At 41.1% G+C, this 16,455-nt stretch overlaps 15 protein-coding genes and 3 non-coding genes across 18 annotated transcripts; 9 read left to right on the forward strand and 9 right to left on the reverse strand.

The window, feature by feature from the left end:
- Window positions 1–20: 20 nt before the first annotated feature.
- EROM_080490 lies at window positions 21–164 on the reverse strand. The gene has a single exon (XR_657240.1). It is a non-coding gene; the product is annotated as a U6 snRNA (small nuclear RNA).
- A 195-nt stretch (window positions 165–359) lies between these two features.
- Window positions 360–1,247, forward strand: EROM_080500 (putative zinc finger domain-containing protein; the record flags this gene model as incomplete). Its single annotated transcript, XM_009266693.1, has 1 exon — window positions 360–1,247. The coding sequence occupies one exon, from the start codon at window positions 360–362 to the stop codon at window positions 1,245–1,247; it is 888 nt and encodes a 295-aa protein (XP_009264968.1).
- Window positions 1,248–1,253: 6 nt separating this feature from the next.
- On the reverse strand, window positions 1,254–1,688 carry EROM_080510 (hypothetical protein; the record flags this gene model as incomplete). The annotated part of the gene is made up of 1 exon (XM_009266694.1): window positions 1,254–1,688. The coding sequence occupies one exon, from the start codon at window positions 1,686–1,688 to the stop codon at window positions 1,254–1,256; it is 435 nt and encodes a 144-aa protein (XP_009264969.1).
- A 71-nt stretch (window positions 1,689–1,759) lies between these two features.
- EROM_080520 lies at window positions 1,760–1,831 on the forward strand. Its single transcript has one exon. It is a non-coding gene; the product is annotated as a tRNA-Cys (tRNA).
- Window positions 1,832–2,080: 249 nt separating this feature from the next.
- Window positions 2,081–2,614, reverse strand: EROM_080530 (hypothetical protein; the record flags this gene model as incomplete). The annotated part of the gene is made up of 1 exon (XM_009266695.1): window positions 2,081–2,614. The coding sequence occupies one exon, from the start codon at window positions 2,612–2,614 to the stop codon at window positions 2,081–2,083; it is 534 nt and encodes a 177-aa protein (XP_009264970.1).
- Window positions 2,615–2,730: 116 nt separating this feature from the next.
- On the reverse strand, window positions 2,731–4,482 carry EROM_080540 (hypothetical protein; the record flags this gene model as incomplete). The annotated part of the gene is made up of 1 exon (XM_009266696.1): window positions 2,731–4,482. One exon carries the CDS (start codon window positions 4,480–4,482, stop codon window positions 2,731–2,733), a length of 1,752 nt encoding a protein of 583 aa, XP_009264971.1.
- Window positions 4,483–4,673: 191 nt separating this feature from the next.
- EROM_080550 (ribosomal protein L18A) lies at window positions 4,674–5,195 on the forward strand (the record flags this gene model as incomplete). The annotated part of the gene is made up of 1 exon (XM_009266697.1): window positions 4,674–5,195. The coding sequence occupies one exon, from the start codon at window positions 4,674–4,676 to the stop codon at window positions 5,193–5,195; it is 522 nt and encodes a 173-aa protein (XP_009264972.1).
- Window positions 5,196–5,289: 94 nt separating this feature from the next.
- EROM_080560 (chromosome condensation condensin complex subunit G) lies at window positions 5,290–7,470 on the forward strand (the record flags this gene model as incomplete). Its single annotated transcript, XM_009266698.1, has 1 exon — window positions 5,290–7,470. One exon carries the CDS (start codon window positions 5,290–5,292, stop codon window positions 7,468–7,470), a length of 2,181 nt encoding a protein of 726 aa, XP_009264973.1.
- A 15-nt stretch (window positions 7,471–7,485) lies between these two features.
- On the reverse strand, window positions 7,486–9,276 carry EROM_080570 (hypothetical protein; the record flags this gene model as incomplete). Its single annotated transcript, XM_009266699.1, has 1 exon — window positions 7,486–9,276. The coding sequence occupies one exon, from the start codon at window positions 9,274–9,276 to the stop codon at window positions 7,486–7,488; it is 1,791 nt and encodes a 596-aa protein (XP_009264974.1).
- Window positions 9,277–9,306: 30 nt separating this feature from the next.
- Window positions 9,307–10,146, reverse strand: EROM_080580 (DNA primase small subunit; the record flags this gene model as incomplete). Its single annotated transcript, XM_009266700.1, has 1 exon — window positions 9,307–10,146. The coding sequence occupies one exon, from the start codon at window positions 10,144–10,146 to the stop codon at window positions 9,307–9,309; it is 840 nt and encodes a 279-aa protein (XP_009264975.1).
- A 27-nt stretch (window positions 10,147–10,173) lies between these two features.
- On the reverse strand, window positions 10,174–11,073 carry EROM_080590 (putative nicotinic acid transporter; the record flags this gene model as incomplete). The annotated part of the gene is made up of 1 exon (XM_009266701.1): window positions 10,174–11,073. The coding sequence occupies one exon, from the start codon at window positions 11,071–11,073 to the stop codon at window positions 10,174–10,176; it is 900 nt and encodes a 299-aa protein (XP_009264976.1).
- Window positions 11,074–11,259: 186 nt separating this feature from the next.
- EROM_080600 (DNA-directed RNA polymerase subunit E') lies at window positions 11,260–11,793 on the forward strand (the record flags this gene model as incomplete). The annotated part of the gene is made up of 1 exon (XM_009266702.1): window positions 11,260–11,793. The coding sequence occupies one exon, from the start codon at window positions 11,260–11,262 to the stop codon at window positions 11,791–11,793; it is 534 nt and encodes a 177-aa protein (XP_009264977.1).
- Window positions 11,794–12,062: 269 nt separating this feature from the next.
- EROM_080610 (hypothetical protein) lies at window positions 12,063–12,932 on the forward strand (the record flags this gene model as incomplete). Its single annotated transcript, XM_009266703.1, has 1 exon — window positions 12,063–12,932. The coding sequence occupies one exon, from the start codon at window positions 12,063–12,065 to the stop codon at window positions 12,930–12,932; it is 870 nt and encodes a 289-aa protein (XP_009264978.1).
- Window positions 12,933–12,969: 37 nt separating this feature from the next.
- EROM_080620 lies at window positions 12,970–13,042 on the reverse strand. Its single transcript has one exon. It is a non-coding gene; the product is annotated as a tRNA-Arg (tRNA).
- Window positions 13,043–13,113: 71 nt separating this feature from the next.
- On the forward strand, window positions 13,114–14,418 carry EROM_080630 (gamma-tubulin; the record flags this gene model as incomplete). The annotated part of the gene is made up of 1 exon (XM_009266704.1): window positions 13,114–14,418. The coding sequence occupies one exon, from the start codon at window positions 13,114–13,116 to the stop codon at window positions 14,416–14,418; it is 1,305 nt and encodes a 434-aa protein (XP_009264979.1).
- A 32-nt stretch (window positions 14,419–14,450) lies between these two features.
- Window positions 14,451–14,948, reverse strand: EROM_080640 (vesicle coat complex subunit zeta; the record flags this gene model as incomplete). Its single annotated transcript, XM_009266705.1, has 1 exon — window positions 14,451–14,948. The coding sequence occupies one exon, from the start codon at window positions 14,946–14,948 to the stop codon at window positions 14,451–14,453; it is 498 nt and encodes a 165-aa protein (XP_009264980.1).
- A 57-nt stretch (window positions 14,949–15,005) lies between these two features.
- Window positions 15,006–15,872, forward strand: EROM_080650 (WD40 domain-containing putative poly(A)+ RNA export protein; the record flags this gene model as incomplete). Its single annotated transcript, XM_009266706.1, has 1 exon — window positions 15,006–15,872. The coding sequence occupies one exon, from the start codon at window positions 15,006–15,008 to the stop codon at window positions 15,870–15,872; it is 867 nt and encodes a 288-aa protein (XP_009264981.1).
- Window positions 15,873–15,943: 71 nt separating this feature from the next.
- On the forward strand, window positions 15,944–16,444 carry EROM_080660 (Rer1-like protein; the record flags this gene model as incomplete). The annotated part of the gene is made up of 1 exon (XM_009266707.1): window positions 15,944–16,444. One exon carries the CDS (start codon window positions 15,944–15,946, stop codon window positions 16,442–16,444), a length of 501 nt encoding a protein of 166 aa, XP_009264982.1.
- Window positions 16,445–16,455: the final 11 nt, after the last annotated feature.

A 16,455-nucleotide genomic window follows, 5' to 3' on the forward strand; every position in this document is an offset into this window, starting at 1 on the left:
TTTTTACAGTCGAGAGATCTTTTAGATAAAAAGAGAAACAAAAGATATTAAAGTAAAAGCTGGATCTACATCCAGCGGCCTCTCAAGTTATACATGTCGTCCTTACGCAGGGGCCATGCTAATCTTCTCTGTGTTGTTCCAAATCAATGGCGGTAGAATACTACAACCCCTCTTCACAATATTTTTTTTATCCCATCCAGTCGTAGCCCATGCTTCCTAAACCTCGATGTATTTGGTGGGCTCCCATCCAACCGCAAAGACACAAAAAACAATTGGTCTAAGAATTAGGAGACCATCCAAATTCAATTGGTGAGCAGATCATTAAAAGTTTCGCCCTGTCACATTACAAAGGGAAAAAGATGAAACAAGGAACAGGCCAAGACCTTAGACTATGGGTCGAAAGTGTTGTTTCAAGAGTATCATCTGGAACAGACATAAACGAGGTGCTTCTGCCCAATACCAGGATAAAGATCTATGTCTTCTTTGTGAATGGAAGAGTTTTGTTCAACCTGTCTGATCTTGCGAGCGTGTTTAAATGCTTTGGTGTTTGTGCAAGCCCCTCCCAGATACGTGAATACATGAGGTCTGCAGGACATGTAGAAAAGTTGGAGCGGTTTAAAGATTTCTTCGGAGAGCAAGGCTTAGAAGTTGTATGTAGTGATGCCATAAACACTAAGGTTCTTGAGAGCATGGAGTCCTTCATGTATGATGGGAAAAGGCCCCATCAACTTGAAGGCGTAGACAAAGAGCTTTCTAGCCCCGGGCTTTCTTGCGGAGAGTATAAGCTTGAGACGCAGAAAAAAGGCTTTGAAGGATTCCATAATGTAAACGAACTATACCCTTTTAATTGTCAATGGACAGATAGCATCATGGACGGTATACTCAAGAACATATACACCAGCGATGGCAAGAGAGCCGAAAGCAATAGTATAAGTAAGGAGAGGTCCGATTCTACAAAGCCTGGAAGTAGAGGAAGGCACATGAAATACAGTGGAAGTCTAAAGGACCGCCCATTTGTATGCACATACAATGAGTGCAAGCGCGCCTTCAAAAGATACGAGCATCTGAAGCGTCACAATTTGATGCATACAGGTGAAAGACCTCATAAATGTAAGTTTCCTGGATGCTCCAAAGCTTTTTCCAGGTCAGATAACCTATCTCAGCACTACAAAGTTCATACCACCACAACTGAGATGCATGCAAAGAGCTATGGATCTTATAGATACTTGAATAAAGAGTTTAACTAGACCATACTATTCTTCCACCTTATCTGATCCATCAAGAGTTGAATTTGATGAATTGACATAACTCGTCTGCATTCGAAGTTTAATTATTTCGTCTTTCATGTCTGATTCCTTCTTCAACTGTATAGATGAATCTTCTATTTTGTCTTGGATGTTATCTTCCCCATCTATCCTTACACACCCATTTTCAGTGATGTATATACCATTCTTTGGATCTGTCCTTATACTCAATGTTTCATTACATCCTGTACATTTGATATAAAACCGATGGCTCTCAACTCCCAGATAATCCTTACCCTGAGCCACTTGTCTAGTAGCATTATGCCTTTTGTTCTTGTATATGTAAGCTCCGCATGACAAGCACTTGATCGTAAATGGAGTAGCTAGCCTTGTGGCTGCACCCTTTGACTTTGACTCTTTCTTTCTGTTTGCTGTGCTTTTCATCAAGGCCATAGATTATCATGATTTATTTCCTATATCTCTCGTCGTGAAGGAGGACCTGCTGTATACGCCTAGGGTTCGTAGCTCAGAGGTAGAGCAATTGATTGCAGATCAATCGGTCACAGGTTCGAGTCCTGTCGTGCCCTTTCTTTTGCACAAATCTCTTTTTTCCGCCCCATCCATGGATGAAATGGAAGTTCTTAGGAAGTTAAAGGAAATATCAGCCCGTTCCAAAGAGCTAGATTCAAAACTCCTCGAGACAACCAAGTCCTTTGAATTATGTGCCGATGTTTCCTCGGAAATGGAAGCCATCTCCAGTAAGATTGCAAAGGTTTTTGCTCTCTACAGAGACCTTGTTGGCCTATTGAGTAAATAAACGTCTTCTCAAAATGGTTTTATTTAATGTCTCTTACCAGAAGTAAGCATATTCTTCTAAAGATTGCTGGATGCCCCCTATAGCAGACGTTATTGTACCAAACCCCTTCAGAGTTCGAGACAAAGTTGATGGTTCCGACAGGGAAGTACAGCGACCCCATAAGATACGAAAGAAATATGAAGTAGAAAGGGGACTTGTCCCTGTTCTCAATCGTCTCGATAAAGCGGATTATGTACTTGCTGCTCACTATTGTCTTTATCTTTGTTCCATTTACTATTATTACAACTCTATCTCTTGCAGGATTTATAAGCCTCAATGTGAAATAAAATCCCTCAAAGTCTTCTTTTTTTATCATTAGTTCCTCTTTCATTTTTCTCGAGGCTTGAAGGTATGTCTTTGTTTGGAATTCATCATTAGACACTTCTGCTTCAACGGCAATCTCTCTAGGAGATGGGAACATTATCATGCACAACACAACCGCTATTAGTACCCCAGTGATAACCATCAGCTTGGGTGTTAAAGAGTTATACCCAAATCTCCCATTTTTGATCATCTGCTTCTTAAATCGGGGTGCCGGCCAACAGTTTGTTACATCTCATGCATAATAAAGGGGATATCATAGATCCAGAATGTGGAGCCTGCAAAAGACTGGAAGACCAATAAGATTCGTCATTCATACAAACCTTTGATCATTTTGGATAGTGGGCCTTCCCCGGGATCCCTTCCCTCAAATATGTCTCCGACACATTCTAATCCCATTCCACTCTTCCATTCTCCTTCTCCAAACATCTCTTCCAGTCTCTTTATCGTTTCAGCCAACTCAAAGTATTCCGAGGTTTCAAGCCTGCACTTCAATATTATCTCCTCGAGTAGAACCCCATCTATTCTCTCCTTCACATCCCGCTTTATGGCGTCATAAGATAAGCATTCCTTATAGTCATCAAGATACCTTCCAACGTCAATCACCAGATTCCGGAAGGTTCTGCTCGGGTCATGGAAAAACCTTTTGATTGGCCGAAGCCCCTCGCTTGTATCGTTAGCTGCTAATGACATGATCAGCTTGAGATTTTCACTATTGAATTCAGAAATCCTTTCTAGAGATCCTGTCACAGCCTCATGGAGCATATCCTGAGCATTCCCATTCTTCTTTACATTCACAATCTTACTCTCCATGTTCAGCCTTGTGTCAAAAACAACCTCGCTCTCCTGATCTAACAAAAATGCCTTGAGCCTTTCAAACTCGCTGTACACCCAGCAAAGAACCTTTATTTCCTGCCTGTTTATATACCTGAGACTTTCTAGGAATACTTTGTTGTAATCGACAATTATCTGAATTGCATCGTCCATCTCAAAGATAGGATCCAGTGCCCTAAATCTGTAGATATAGAGAAGACATTCCCTCAAAAGCTCCCTGTATCCACCAAACCATTTCACATGCCTCGCTTCATGTATTTTCGATAACTTCTCACGAACATACTTCTTTTGTTCTTTACATAAGGCATCTCCCAGTTCGGAAAATTCAAGAATAATGCCGTAGTCGTGGCAAACCTCATATCTGAACTTCAGAATCTCCATTCCAAGATGCAGCATCAGATTTCTCTTTTGCTTACTACTACACCCAGATATCTCTTCTATTTTCGTCCTTATCAAACCACACACCCTGGATACCAGTTCTTCAAATCTTCCATCAAATTCACCTTCCTCGACATCTTTCTTGTTCAAATCTAGGTATATATCAAATACCACTTTACTTTCTTTAAGCTTTGCAAGGATAAAATCAAGGAACCACTCAGGCTTATCCAATCTATTAGAATCCCTGTCGCTCAAGAAATGGTATTCAAATCCTCTTGATATCTTTTCATAAAGAAAGCTCTCCATCACTTTTTCGGAAAAGTATTGTTCATATCTACTCAAGAACTTCATGTTGAACACAGCCTCATGCATCCTCCGGTCATCCTCCAGCTTCTTTTCCATCTGGGACAAAATATGCTTCCTTAGCTTCTCTTTTTCCTCACTATAGAATCTTGTCAACCGCCTTCCAAGATTTCGGAAGATATTTCTTTCAATTAGACCTTTAATCTTTGTGAATTCCCCAAATGTCGAAAATGTTGCTGAGGGACGGATTCTGGATGCCTCTTCAAATATCTCTCTGTACAGGCCCTCAAACTCGTTTCTAGCCTTTTCTAAGGCCCTCTTCTTGTACTTAGAAACCTCATCCTTCAGACACACGAACTTTTCTCTCTTTTCAAGAAGAGTTAGCTCCATCTCATGGATTTCTTTTTTCACCGCCTCTATTGCTTCCCTCTTCTCTTTGGCTTGTCTGGCCAGGTGATTTCTGTGTTCGATCCTGTCGCTTTCCTTTTGTTTAAATTGCTGTAGCTGATGTTCCAGGTGGTTCTTCCTCCTCAAGAGAATATCCATCGATGGGCCATCACAAGAATTTATAAAATTGGCACACATCACTAATATCTCAAGGCAACCGCAATATCTTATCTCTTCTAGAGAGACAAGCCTTCAGGGACCTTCCAGCCTTGGTATAGCATTTCAGTTCGAAAAAATTTACCCCTATGAAGTTGAAGGCCTCAGAACCAATGGCATTCTCAAAGGTAAACATGACAACCCCGATAACAAAGGAGTACAGGATTCACGGAAGTGCCATGCCCACGGAAGGCGATCCAAGGCCTCAGATATTTGTTGCAACCATCTTCACGAAGAACCATGTGTTTGCCAAGGCAAAATTCTTCAAGATCCTTGAGAAGAAGTACAAGATTAAGGCATCCAAGGGGTTGATCATCAACTGCGAGAGAATTCCAGAGCCTTCATTCAAGGAGGTCCAGAACTACGGGATCCGCTTTATCTACCGCAGCAGAAGTGGGGTTCACAATGCATATAAGGAATGCAGAGCAATAAGCAGGTGCGGGGCCGTTGACCATGTTTTAAGGGAGCTGGCTGGGAGACACAAGCTAAAGAGATCTGCAGTGGACATAATAAGTGTGGAGGCTATTCCCTTTGAGTCTCTTAGAAGGTCAAAGACTATGGAGTTTGCTGATGAGAATGTCGAATTCCCTGTTTTCACTAAGATTCTCAATACGAAGAGTCTATTGATTCCTTCAGATTACAACCCTTCTGACTAACTCCGCTTTGCCTACTATTAAAGCTTATTTTATTCATTTATATTTCTTCCAAGGCGGATTTATTCTGAGTATACATACCCTAGACCTTGAAACCATGAGTGTAGCTGAGACTTACAGCCTTGAGAGAATGCAGTTGATGTTCAATGAAATCCAGTTGTGCGATACTAAGAAGTATTCTGAGTCTCTAAAAGAGGTTATTGAGATGCTGATTGGACAGGACCTCTTCGAGGAGTTTTGTAGGATCTTAAATGTTGTACTTACATGCAGGAAGCCGAATATACCATCAAGGATATCCAATTTCCTCAGAAGGATATTTGAGGATCTGGTCGATATGCCAAAGGGGGCAGAGTTTGTTTTTAAAGTGCTTTTTTACCTCGTCAAGCTTACTGAATCAAAGGTCGTGAAGATAAGAAAAAACTCGCTTTGCATCTTAAAGCTGGCCATGGATGTGGTACAGCCGGAATCTATTGACGAAGGAGTCCTAGGAAAGATCTCGGAAAGACTGTTTGACAAGGAGAAATCAGTAAGAAAAGAGGCACTCAGACTTCTCTCTGGCTATCAAGAAATGGGACTGAATCGAAATGTGAAAGTTGTGAATCTATTCAAGGATATAGTCAGATATGATCCAAATGACGAGGTAAGGACCCTTGCATTGAGCTTGATTTCAGTGAATCAATCAACCTACGGATGCATAGTTGAAAGATGCATGGACATAAATGGAGCAATAAGAAAGATGTTCTATGAGCACTGTCTTCCCGGAATTGATTTAAAGAATCTTTCACAAGACAAAAGAATCCTTTTAATGGAGAAAGCTGTACTAGAAAGGGAGTTTGATGCAAAGGGATTGCTAGTAGATTCCATAGTTTCTGCATATAGGTTACCTTCGGAGTTAAGACCCATGTGTGCGTCATTTTACAGTAGATCAAGCCAAAAATATCTGGAGACCTTGCTTAAGGGGATCTTCGAGAGGGTGGGATATGAAAAGGAGTTTGAGTATCTTCTTTCGAACCCTTCGGAAGAAAACACGTTTTTGTCAAGGATTGAGCTATCGTACATAGAGGAGCTTTTCGGAAGGGATGACTTAGGTCTACCAAGTCTTGAAAGTTTTGTTTCTGTGATGTACCAGTCGTGTCTTTCTGTTGTTGAGTCTTTAGATGCACCAGAAAGAGGTGCGCAGGTTGAAATAATGAAGAACCTGTTTAGGATTGCAAGGTTTTATGACTTCTTTAACGAAACATCTCGAAAGTATATTCTTAGTACGGTTTACAAGCTCCTTGCAAAGAACTCTGTGGAAGAGGTTGTGGAAGAGGCCATGCAGATGGCAAGTCTTGTTTGTGACGATGACCTGAATAATTTCATAGGGAGCATCATAAAGAAAAATGCAAAGGCATCCCCGAGAGTATGCTTGATGGTATGCAAGCAGGTTATGAAGCACATTCGCCCTCTCGGCAGACTCCATGAAGCAATAGTAGAGGAAATTGTCCTCCCTAACTTGGGACTACAAGAAACAGCTGCAGAGATACTTGAAGTTGGGTTTCATTATATCCTTACCAAGCCTCATCATGCCATTACTCAAAGCCTTATACAAAACATAGAAATAGACAGTAAGGTGTTTGAGATGTGTGTAGACCTTGCCCTCTGTTCTGATGACCCGGAGTTATTAAGCCATGTTTTGAGGTACTTGGAGAAAGAACTTGAATGTAGGGAAAGTGAAGGCATCATAATTCCCGGTTCTAAGATAGTGCTATCACAACTTGAAATTCCAAAAAGCCTTAGAGACAGATTGATTGGATTTGCACTCGAGAGATACTATTATACCCAGGACGACCATCTCAAGCAGTATTGCAGCATATTATTCTTTGAGTTGTTTTCGGAAGACAGCACACCTCTCATTTCTGTATTCTGCGAAGTTCTGGAGACATTGGTATGCTCACAAAAGATATTTATCGATCAATCTCTCTATTGGATAGGAAACAGCAAGTACCCCAACGGATCCCAGCTACTCTTCTACAAAATTTGTGTTTACCTTGCCGGGGGGTACGGAACGGATCAAACCAAGAAGGCCTTACTCAAGGTTCTTGAAAGAATCGAAGTCCTAAGGTGCTGGGATCCAGATATAACCAAAAAGATTCTGTTCTGCTGCACCTTGATGGCAAAAAAACTTGGGGGTAAATTCAACACAAGCGAAGTAATGGGAAGAATCATGGAGATAGACGATGGGGTGCCTATCTCTAAGAAAGATCTATGTGATGTAAAGAAAGATTTGGAGAGCTAAACATTCTTTATTTTGTCATTCTTGGGCCTCTTTCAAGCTTTTCTTGAGAAATTCCAAAAGCTTCTTCGATAGTATCTTTTCTTTACTCTTACTTAGATTGCAAAGCATGAACAAGCAGTGATATCTATCATTCTTTATGATAGCTCGTATCAAACAGCTGGTGTCAAGAATATGGAAGTAGTCTAAGGATATTAGAAACATTTTTTTAAGAAACTTCTTCGAAAGATTGAACCTTGCCATGCTTCCAAGCAAACGGAGGAATTCTTCTGTAGATCTTCTCTTAGTCTCATTGAATCTAGATATTCCATGCATATCTACAAGGTGTAGAATAAAGCTTGACTTAGCAATTCTATTTTCATAAAACATCCCTGTGCTATCTATGATTTTCCTAAGTAGAATAGAGATCGCCATAAGCTCTCCCTCAACCGGCGTAATGGCTAGCTCATTCCATATAATGGCTGCGAGTACATTCACGTTATCCTCATCTATATTCTTTGTGTCTACTCTCCTAAGGATGTCTTCAGAGACTGGACATCTGCATTCTATATCTTTCTCTTTATGTGGTGCATTCGAGTAAGCATCATTCTCAATGGCTTTGTCCATTAGAGCATACTGTACAAATAACTCACCGAGTATTTCGTACTTCATACACCTGATTCTGTAATCTTCATTGTCTAAGTACACTAATCCATCAAATATCCTCCTAAGAATCGATCTTCTCAGACAGTCCTTTCCAACAACAATCTTCATAAAGTATAAATACATACACAGTCTCTTTGCATCATTACATCTGCTGATAAACTCCATGGACTGAAGAATGAAATCCTCCAGCTTTGGCCTAAACTCAATCCCTATTAGATTGATCAGAATTCTAGGGCTATCTTCAAGCCCATTGAAGGCATACTCAAGAAACTTATCATAATCTTCTATTATCATCTTTTGAATCTCAAATCTTCTGGAAATGTTGCATTCAAGAACTTGCTTTGGAGACTCGCACAGCTCTAAGTATTTTCCGATCACATTGATGTGCATTGGAATATGATCGGCATCCCTAAAAAACCTCTCGATTCTCTTCAAATCATTTGTCTGAAGAATATTTCTTGTTGTCTCTTTATTTACCGGGAATAGTTCCGCCACCCCATCTTTAACGTTGTGTCTTTCTTGGATTCTGGATATTACGTCAGACACATCCTCTCCTCTTTTATACATCCAGACAAGTCTGTTAAATATCTCTTCGTTGTTTCTGTACTTCCCTCTATCCAGGAGTTTCCTAATCAAATCTGGGGAAAACACTTCCTCAATGCTATCATTCACAGCATCGTAGTCATTGTCTTCAAGTAAATGCCCAAGAAGAAGAAGCTCTGAAATGAAAAACAGCCTTCTCCTTGTTTTAAACTTCTGAGCACACACCCTATAGATATCTTCAAACTCTGGTCTTTTGTGAAAATAGAAGAATTCATGTATTTTTCCCTCAGAGTTATCATCTAATCGAGACACGGATTCTAGCACATGTTTCATGGAGACCGTTGCTGCTTCCCTTATTCTACTCCTGGTCTTTTGGTCTTTGAGAAGGCAGAAGTAGAAGGATAAAAGGCCTGGAGCAAATTTTGTAATGAGAGAAGATGGTATTCCATTAAGTAAACGACTATGAGACAAGGGATCTTTCCCGAACATGTCCATTGTTCTTTTCAGTAGATACGCTACAACTTCGGAGGAGCCCAATGGATGTGAAATACTTAGTATCTTGTCTATCTGCTCTTCTAAATCTCCACTCTTCTTGATTATCTCGTATATTCTGCCATCCATTTAGGAATATGGGGAACCAGAATCCAAATCCTAATTTCTCCAACTTCTCGCAACATCAAGGTATGGATCAAGCCGTTCCGGTGATTCTAGAACATCCTTTAACCTTGGAAAATCCTCTAACTTTACGGAGTCCAAGTCTGAAGGATCAATGGGAACAGAGATGATCTCTGTGCTTGGATGTACAGAAAACGGCATCTTTATAAGGTGCTTACTCTTCTGAGTCACTTCCTTATCAATTCTTATGTACATTCTTTCAAACAGTACAGACTCTTCCAGTCCCTCACTTTCGAAAAAAGGAGAATACTCCCTCAATATCTTACTGTATTCCTCAGAATACATCTTTCTTTTAGCCACACAATCATAATATCTCACTATCTCTCCTCTTTCAATATCACTCAACTCAAGAGCTGTATCATCAAACACCCAGCAGTGTACTCCCCGTCTTCCCGAAAACACAAATCCTACATTCTTGAACCCAAGCTCTTGTTTCAATGAATAATCAAGGATCTTCACAGCTACCTTTATCAGCACCAGACATTTGTTGCATATAAGCTTTTTCGAGCAGCATTCCCTGGGGTAGTCGGTTAGGTCAACATCAAAAACTAATTCCTTTCCAACAATCTTTGGAGCATTATGCTTTGTAGGCCTATCTCTGTAGATGGCTCCAACATCAATTCTCTCAGGAACAATCCCCAACAACTTCTTTCTGAATTCATCAGCCGTCCTGAATGTCAGAAACCGGATGTATCCGCCAGATGCCAATCCGAAAGAGACCTCACGGTTCTCATCTATTCGGAGGCATTTGAACATGAGGTCTATGGGAAACAGGGTTCTGTAGTATGTCCGAGCCAGCTGCTGGTCAAGTCCCATCTCAAGGATTAAAACAATATTTTATTTCTATGTTGTACATGCTTGGCCAAATGGATGGACTGCCTCCTTCCAAAAGAAGTTGAATATCTGGACTCCTATCGCTGTAAAGGAAAACGCTAGGAAGCGCTGTACATCTATCTCCCTAGATAAATATACATCAGAGACAACGGCAGAAATACCCGTGACAACGTTAAGCAAGGTAGATCTTTCCACAGTGTCCAGGAATAGAGAAATCTCCGATAGCAAATATGTTGTTAGAACCTCAATAAGAAAAACTATATATATGATCGGAGATGAAATAATTTTGACATAGTTGGACTTTTTACTGAACACTTCTTCTGCAGCATAAAACAAGGAGAAGAAGGTCAGGAAGAATGTATATGTTGTCATATAGCACCAGAATCTCCTGAAATCAACAAGGGCCGGCTTGATCTTGGACTCAAATATGGCAAGGCTGATTGAGTTGAACAGCCCGGACAGAGTTCCAATGAGCATATGGAATGGGATGGAAAATCTTTCTCCAGAGGATATCTCGATAAAGAACCCTCCCAGAATCATCAGTATCCCGACACACTGGGTAGACGAATATCTTGTGCCATTCCAGGCTGTTGCTATAAGTGCTGTGAATAAATATTGAAGATCGGAGGAAATGACGTATGATATTGAAGAGGCTTTATAGTAGTATGAGACCATACCCAGATATCCTCCGATGAAGCTCAGACCTGCAATAATAAATGCGTACTTCATTTTGAAATCAAATGATTGTATATTTAGATATGATATCATCATTTTTGCAAAGCTTGAAACGAGCATCAACAAACCTCCAGCCTTATAATTTACAAGTACCACAACTTTCAAGACAGAAAGTATCACAGCTGCAACTATGTTCAATATTACAAATGCTTCTAGCTTCTTCTTACTCCACATACACCCTCGGGGCTTTATTATTTAGATTTAAACATATCAGTAGATTAGTCCAATACATCAATTGAGTAAGTAGCTGCCGTGAACACCATTAGTGTATCCAGTTTGCACAAGACGGAGTATTTGAGCAATGGAAGAAAATGCGGCATCACAGATTATTTCTCTGGGCGTGATCCCCTTCTGTTTCAGATGTTCTACACCGTGGAGATTGAGGACAGAATCAAAGTTTCCTTAGAAAGTAGCCTAGAAAAGGAAAGAGAGGTTTTTGAAGAGCTGAAGAGAAAATATGTTGGAAGAGTGCTAGAAGATGGTAGTATATGTGTGCTTGTGGTGAGAGTGGCAAATGTTCATGAATATAAGGTGTGCGATGAATTTCTGGTGGCAAGAGTGGAATTTGAAGCACTGCTCTTCAAGTTTTTCAAGTATGAAGTGGTGTGTGGAACGATATTGGAGCAGAATGAGGATGGAATAAAGCTTGGTGTGCCCTTCTTCTCTAGTCTTTTTGTTAAGAAGGGAGACCTACCGGACATGACGGAAAAGGTGCATGTGAGTGATTGTGGAGAAAATCAGCTTGCTTGGGTGTGGATATACAGAGGGAACAAACTGTACTTCAGAAGGAATGCTTGTGTAAGATTCCGAGTTCTAGGCTGTAAGGAGAAGTCATCCCTTGTTTTGTGTAGCCTCGGGGAGGCCGGATTAGGTCCATTGGAATGGTGGGTGTGAGGCTGATGGTCATTGTTTTGGGTAGTGTAAATGAAGTATCTTATGGCCCTTATGGAGAAAGTGAGGCACGACAGTAATGAGAGACTGGACATGATTATAAGAAATCTACGCGAGCTATCTGCAGACCTAGATCATCTCCTACTTTTAGGATCTGATGTCAAGGAATTAGGCAGAAATCTTGACAAGTTCCTGTAACATTTCTGGCTGGAAGGTTGCTTCCTAAGAATAAAGAGTTTTTCCGAAATTAGATAGGATCCCTTGAGTCTGCAATGAAAGTTCAGAAGACCATTGAACTTATCAAGCGGTCCTATGGCCAGCCAATATTGTTCCATAGGCTTCATTGCCACTTAGCCTATATTCTTGGGAAGAGTAACCCACTTCATGAGGTGCTTGACGACTGGTCTAGAATGCTAATCTTCAGTGCAACCCGGAACAGAGGCCAGAACCAAGGCCTTGAAGGAAAGATTCTGTCGTTTCTGAAGGAAATAAGGCCTCCGATGAATGACAAGGAGACTAGGCTGAAACTGTGGATAGTCTTGTACTATATGAGGAGTAGATCCCCTAGCCAAGCAAATCATCTGGTGATTTTTGAGCTTGTCTCTAACTTTATGGGAGACTCGGCCTTTGTGGACGGGCTGATTCTCTCGATACTTTGCGGAGTCATCACCTGTAGTAATTTTGGGCTAGAGAGAAATAAGAAGCTGAGAAATGATACAATTGTTTATTTGCTTGAGGTAATAAAGGGAAAGTCTCTAGATGGACTGAACAGAGCTATAGCTCTTCCATGCTACATAGATCATGGCATCGAGCCTCCAAGTCTTCGGGACCTGAGTATTGGAAATGATGTGCAGACCCTTATAGTTTTGGAAAATGTGTGTTTTTATGCAAAGTATAGTAAATCCGTTGAGTTTGTGAAAAGGATAGTTCCTGACAAGGTGTCTTTTGTTGATTGCTTGAAGAGGTTTATCTCCAGGTCCTTCTGTGTGGATAAAAGAGAAGATTCTGAGTGTACAATTGCAGACGGTGTTATTGAAAGCTTTTCGATACTAGATGACATTAGGAAGGCATATAAAGAGGCCCGGGATAAGAAAAAGTTTGTATCAAAGATAATAGAATTTACGATGGAGTTAGATAAATAGGTGTTTGGTTTAGTTATAAGTGTATGTAAAAAGAGAACGCCCTGGGTGGGACTCGAACCCACAATCTTCTGCTTAGAAGGCAGACGCGTTAGCCATTACGCTACCAGGGCCTGCACGCTACAGGCTCAATACCCAATACCCCAGGCCACTAAAAGAATTCCAAACCCCTGCGAAGCCCTTTATGCGTGAGGTGATAACATTGCAGATCGGTCAGTGCGGAAACCAAATGGGAGGAGAGTTCTGGAAGGTGCTATGTAAGGAACATGGAATATCCAATTGTGGAACCCTTCAGGACGACAGAGATCTGGGGGATAGAAAAGATGTCTTCTTCTATCAAGCAGACGACAATGTATTTGTTCCTAGAGCCATACTTGTCGATCTGGAACCTAGAGTTATATCCCAGGCCTCATCCTTCTTCAACCAGGAGAATATCTTTTTGTCCAATGAAGGAGGAGGTGCCGGAAACAACTGGGCACATGGATACTATATGGGAAAGACTATGGGAAATGACGTGGTAGATATGATTCAGAGAGAGGCCGAGGGATGTGATTCTCTCGAGACATTCTTTCTGCTCCACTCTATAGCAGGAGGAACCGGGTCGGGGTTTGGATCCTTACTATTGGAGAGAATAAGAGAGGAGTTTCCCAAGAAGATAATCCAGACATACTCCATATTTCCTAACAACGATGAGTCTAGTGATGTTGTTGTACAGCCGTATAACTCCATACTAGCCCTTCAAAGACTTATAGAGAATTCTGATTGCATCATTGCTATGGACAACTCGTCACTCGGAAGATATACCCTGGACTCTCTACGTATCGGCACGCCAACCTTCGATCATATCAATCTATTAATATCGACAGTTATGGCAGCATCTACAAGTACTGTTAGATTCCCTGGATACATGTACTGTACCCACCAGTCGATAAACAGTTGCCTTGTGCCCCTTGACCCACTCAAGTTTATCGTTCCATCATACACTCCTTTTCTGTGTGATGAAATGTCCAGGATTGTCAGAAAAACAACATGTTCCGACATCATGCGAAGGCTTCTGCTGCCTAAAACCAGGCTTGCAAGTTATGACCAATCAAAAGCACAATCTGTTGTGTCGATGCTCAACATATTCCATGGAGTTGAGGATTCTGGGGAAGTGTCTAGGACGGTAATGAGGTTTCTTGACAAAGGAATGGTTAACTTTGTTCCATGGATGCCTCCTTCTTTCAATATTGCCCTTGGGAGAAGAATTATCAACAATACAAGCCCAAACAGGATTTCAGGACTAAGTCTTACAAACTCAACAGGGATCTCTTCAATTCTATCAAAGATATCGGGGCAGTTTGACAAGCTTAAGAAGCAACGTGCATTTCTGGATATCTATAAGAGATTTGGTGTCGAGCTCGAGATGTTTGACCAAGGAAAGGAAGTTGTCCAGAAGACTCTTGAAGAGTATCACAAAGCAGAAATGTCAACATATCCAGGTAATTAAGGTATAGTGAAGTAAATTCAATTATTGCCACATTATTTATTATTGTTTATGCTAAGGGACTTAGTGGCCTTATGCAGAAAGGAGGCAAATCCTTTTGGGACCTTTATTCCATCAACGCCCTCGAAGTTCCTCTTTGGTAGTCTATTGAGCATTTCGTCACTCTTTCCTACCATGACAATGCCCTCGTACAGGAATGTAGACACAAGGAGAACAATCTGGTCGTATTTCTTCCACACTCTTTCCCGTGTTGGTGTCTTGATGACACTGACAAATGCTGTTGTAAACTCGTCAAAGACCTGGCCTATAAATGCCTCGTTGACTTCCAAAGGCGAGTATATTACCAGAAGTATCTCATCCAATTTCTTACACATAACAATTCTTTCGTGGGATACCGATATGATGTCCCTGTCCTTTGTGCTCTTCTCCACAATCTTTGCAGCTATATCCTCTTCTTTTGAAAAGATTCTTTTGTAGAGGATCTCTCCTTGGACATCTACCACGACTAAGCCTTCGACATCAAAGAGGCTCATCTAGGGCTTATTCCATCACTTTATTTTGCTGTTTGTTTACCTTCACATCCCTTAGAGATGTTGCATGAGCTAGATTTTATTTCACAAGAGACAATCACAAGCATCTCGTACAATAAGGACCTGCTCGTTTCTTCGTGGAGTGGTGAGGTTATGCTGTATTCCGGAGTTACTTTTGAGGCCAGAGGGTCTGTAGAAGCAGAGACCCCCATCACTAAGGCTATGCTAACACCTGAAGCAGTGATTGCAGGAGACATAGAAGGTAATGTCCGGATTTATGACAGACGTTTGAATGAGATATCAAGGATTTTGAGCGGAGTGGGTGGGATACAACTTCTACATGAGTATAGAGGATGTGTGGTTGCAGGGGGATGGAACAAGAAGATTGCGTTTATTAACGGATGCGTAGAGAATGTAATGAGCACTGAGAAGAAGGTGTATTGTTCGGACTTGATAGGAGACATCCTCCTGGTAGGGCAGCAAGAACATGTTGTGGCATACGACTTGAGGACAAATGCATCTTTCTTCAATAGAAAATTCAATATGGTTGTGAGGTCACTAGTACTGACCGGTAAAGGGTTCTTTGCAGGTACGACAGATGGTAGGATATACTATGAGGATTTTGGAGATGGATCCAAGTCTTATGTATTCAATGCACACTACTCTATATCCGGAGACTCGAAGGTTTTTTATCCTGTAAACTCCTTGAGAATGGGGAAGTATCTACTTTCGGGTGGGTCTGATGGAAGAGTGCTCAGATGGAAGCTTGGAGTCAAAAAGACCTACAAAGAGATTGCTTGTGATAGAACGGGAGTAAGTAGTTTGTGTGTTGCTGGAGAGAGAGTAGCAGTAGGGTTTTCTTATTCATACGATAGGGGGGAGTGTAATACTGCACACAGGAGCAGAGTGGTGGTGGTTGATTTGTAAGGAAGGAGGGATATGAAAGTTTGTCTGGGAATTTCCCAAAGGGTTTATGGATCCTTTACAAGACCCCTCAAATGGACTTGAAAACATTAAAGCAAATCTATCTAGATAGGCTTGCTCCAAGGCCGGATGTAAGATGGGGAATTACAGGGGCGATGTTTGTCCTCTACTGTGTCCGGATATGGACGACAGGGGCCTTCTATCTGATAACATATTGTCTGGGCATATATCTTCTTCATGCACTGATCCTCTTTCTTACACCAAAAGGAGAGATGATTCCGGATCCCTTCGAGAACATTGAGGACGATGACTACATCCCGGAAACCATAGATAATGAGTTCAAGCCCTTCATCAGGAATCTTCCTGAGTTTGACTTTTGGATGTTTGTTACGAAGATTGTTGGAATGGCGTTTATAGGAACATATTTTGACATATTGGATATTCCTGTGTATACACCCATTCTTGTGATTTATTTTATTTTCATGGTTGGATATACTACAAAGCGCCTGATTGCACATATGAAGAAGTACAACTATAACCCGTTTCTCCAAAGCAAGGAGTACTATAAGAAATAAAATACAGTACT

The sequence above is a fragment of the Encephalitozoon romaleae genome, chromosome VIII (genome assembly GCF_000280035.1).
Source record: "Encephalitozoon romaleae SJ-2008 chromosome VIII, complete sequence".
Lineage (NCBI taxonomy): Eukaryota > Fungi > Microsporidia > Unikaryonidae > Encephalitozoon > Encephalitozoon romaleae.